The 3,193-nt window shown below is 40.7% G+C and overlaps 1 protein-coding gene across 1 annotated transcript; it reads right to left on the bottom strand.

Annotated features, from left to right (window-relative positions):
* Positions 1-43: 43 nt before the first annotated feature.
* LOC129572176 (uncharacterized) lies at positions 44-3,186 on the bottom strand. The gene is made up of 4 exons (XM_055452114.1): positions 2,084-3,186; positions 1,209-1,981; positions 843-1,139; positions 44-712 (listed from the first exon to the last, which is right to left on the bottom strand). Exons 1-2 carry the CDS (start codon positions 2,771-2,773, stop codon positions 1,643-1,645), a joined length of 1,029 nt encoding a protein of 342 aa, XP_055308089.1. The 5' UTR covers positions 2,774-3,186; the 3' UTR covers positions 44-712; positions 843-1,139; positions 1,209-1,642.
* Between the last annotated feature and the right edge of the window lie 7 nt (positions 3,187-3,193).

The raw sequence follows: 3,193 nt of genomic DNA, 5'->3' as shown, positions 1-3,193 counted from the left end.
GGTCTGAGCCTAAGCTCTGGCCGCAATGCAAGCGCTGAGATCGGACTGAGCGGTCCAACGGAAAATCAAAATGTGATAATGGAAAATGATAAAAGTGATGGCCATCACCACCGCAACGAACACGAGACAAGCAATCGCGATGAAGAAGTCGGTGATCCCAGCAGCGTTTGGCGACCCTATTGAATATACAACTATTTTAGACATAATTTTTAAACATTAACTTTAGATAATGGATGTAAGGTTCATGTTGTTAGTTCAAAAACTAAAAGACACATTCGAAAATTTCGTATTTTCCAATATTCTGGAACGACAGATAAATATGGGGAAAAAAATCCACATCACAAAAGCTTCTTTCTCAATTTTTAAAATTCTTTCAGTTATTTTTTTAGCGACAAATTTACAAAAGAGAATCACAAAATACGCGACATCATACAATTAAAATGTAATAAAATCTAAGGCGAACAATGGATTTAAGAATATATGTAGTTATTTACATTGTGGAATAAGGAGTGAAGACTTGCAAAGCTATTAACTTATCAATATACAATTGTTATACGTTTAAGTTCAATTTCATTTATTTTATCGTTCATTTCGCATTTGCATTTATGACAAACACTACATGTAGTTAAAACTTGAAATATAAACTCTTTTTTTTATAATTTATGACATTCTTGGCGATCTTTGTGTTTGTACATTAGGGTGTTCAGCTAATCTGAAAAAGAAGAATGAATAGCATAAATTTAAAGAGAAGCCAATTTTATGTCAACTGGTAGCATTAATAGAGCGTTATACAACACTTCCAGAAGAAAAAAAAACTCTTTGCAAAATCGAATAATGCTTACCTAAACGACCCACTAGAGTACTCCTGCGCAGTTAACATCAACCATATGGGGAGTCAACTTGCTTCAACGCAACTATCCCACATGATCGGGATAGCCTTTAATAACTAATGTTACATTTGTTTTTTTTTTGTTTGCAATGTGCTGATTAGACAGCATGATCAGCTGGCTGCTGGTCGTACTCGAACATTTCTACATCATTATCCACGATGGCGGCAGCAGCAGCGGCTGCTTCAGCAGCTTCGCGCCAATACCTATTGATCGCCTCTGGTATCGGAAGTCCCAGTAATGTCCATAGTCCTGAACAATTAAACAAATGAACCTTCTTAAAAAATCATTCAATCGAAATTGTGCGTCAATTAGTCTTACCTTTTAGTAGAATGTTCTTAGCAGCCACGACGTCACGATGCCAAATCACAGAGCATTCGAGGTTTAATCGCCAATTTTTGTAGTAACATTTTACTTTTGGGAATAAACGCTCGTCTCCTACCAATGCTTCTTCGTTCATGGCGCGTTGCAACTGTCGGTAGATCGATAGATCCGTTTTGCCCAACTTTGACACAATTTTCGTTGGCAGCAATGTTCTGGCGTCGGGTACGCATCGGCATTTCTTGAATCTGGCCGCTTTGTTCTGGTTTTGGAATCGATTCATACATCTTGCGTCGGTTTGAGATGTTCCCCATTCGTCCACCAATTGTATGAAACAATCTCGGCGCTTCTTTATTGACCTCAAAGTCAAACGAACCCCTGGGCAGCGCACGTGCTTCTTGATACTTATTGGGCTATCAGGTGGTATTTCGCCATCAGCACCAAAAAAAGAACAGAGTCGGTTTCTTATCGGTCACCTTATTCACCCATTCGTCGACAACACTACTGCTCTTGATGTGTTTGTCCAAGGCGAGTCGAGTGTATTTGGCAGTCGAGTAAGCGCAGATTCCATGCTTCATCATCTTGACTCGGTGTTTGATGTAGTTCAGCCACATTGACCCTTTTGGCGACGGCATCACTGGATACAGATCACGGTTTTCTCTGTCTGCGCGCTCCATTTCGACGAAATTTTTGGTCCATCGCGCTGCTTTGGCATTTCGCACCTTTTGACCTGTTTGCCAGTGGAATTGCTTGCTCGACATTACAAAGTTGGTCTGAAAAAATAAATAGAAAAAAAGGTATAGTTATTGAGTTTTGGCACTTAAGCATTTTCTATTAAAATACACACAACTTATTCAAATGTATACAAAACTTACTTCTTTGCCAGTTTCAATGTCGTGTGTTGTTGTGGTATTCCAACTTCGCACACCTGTATCAACGCCCGAAAAATTTTTGATTGTGCCATCCTCAATCTTCTGAATGATGCGAGATTTTTGGTCGATTTCTTTGTTGGCTGTCTCCTTTTTGGCCGAGTACTGGAGAGACACAGAGATTCCATCGGTGTTTATGGAATAGTCAAACTGCTTTTTGGCACGCACGAATCGTCGAATTTTTCGCATGTAAAAATACTGATTCCACCAATAATCTCTGTCCCGGTTGAAATCCTTTTGTTGAATCGTTTTCGTGCTTGTTGTTCCTTTTTTATTCTCGATTTCCACTTTCGGTAGCAATTTTTGCGAAGACAACACCTGGTGCATGGATGAACAATCGATTCTGAAGTGCGTACGCCGGAAATCACACATCGGCACCACTACTAAATTTCGAATCAATGGCCGAAAATCTGGGTTGTCGAGCATTTGGCTGCGCTTGCGTTTCCATTTTCCTTTTGTCTTTTTTCGCTTTCTCTTCTTGCGTTTGGGTCGGCGCTGATGTGGCCACTCCGAATTGTACTCTTCTATCTCGCGCTGCATGGATAGGTACATTGGCATGGCCTTATACCAATGTTTTGGGTCAGTTGTAAGGTCATGCAGATCGATATCTGGGAACACATTCAGGTCGTTCACCATGTCATACAACACGCTACACCGTTCGAGTTTGTTTGGATCGCGACTTGGCACTTTGATGTCTTTTTGTTTGATGATCAGATTCACAACACTTGCGATGTCACTTGGCAAAAATTTCTCTGCATCATCTCCTACGTCTGAGTTCCATTGGAAAACCTTCAGTTTCAAGTACTGGGTGATGTGTTTGTTGGCATGCGTTTCAAGATTGGTGACGACGTTATCTGTGTACTGATTGGTCAAATGCTTAAGGCCATTACAGAAATCTTTGTTGTTGGGCCAATCGATACGATGATAGTCGTCAAGACCTTCGACAATTGCCTTGAATTCAGGATCGATACGTGGCAGCTCTGCTCGTGGTCCTCGTGGCTTTGTTCCGCTTGGTTTATACCTTGACTTCGGTTTTGGTGGCTGATTGTTGTGCCA

The sequence above is a fragment of the Sitodiplosis mosellana genome, unplaced genomic scaffold (assembly GCF_009176505.1).
Source record: "Sitodiplosis mosellana isolate CC-2019 unplaced genomic scaffold, AAFC_SMos_1.0 Smas_scaffold_4347, whole genome shotgun sequence".
NCBI lineage: Eukaryota > Metazoa > Arthropoda > Insecta > Diptera > Cecidomyiidae > Sitodiplosis > Sitodiplosis mosellana.
The sequence above is the reverse complement of the archived record's forward strand: the minus strand, read 5'-3'. Positions and strand labels throughout refer to the sequence as shown.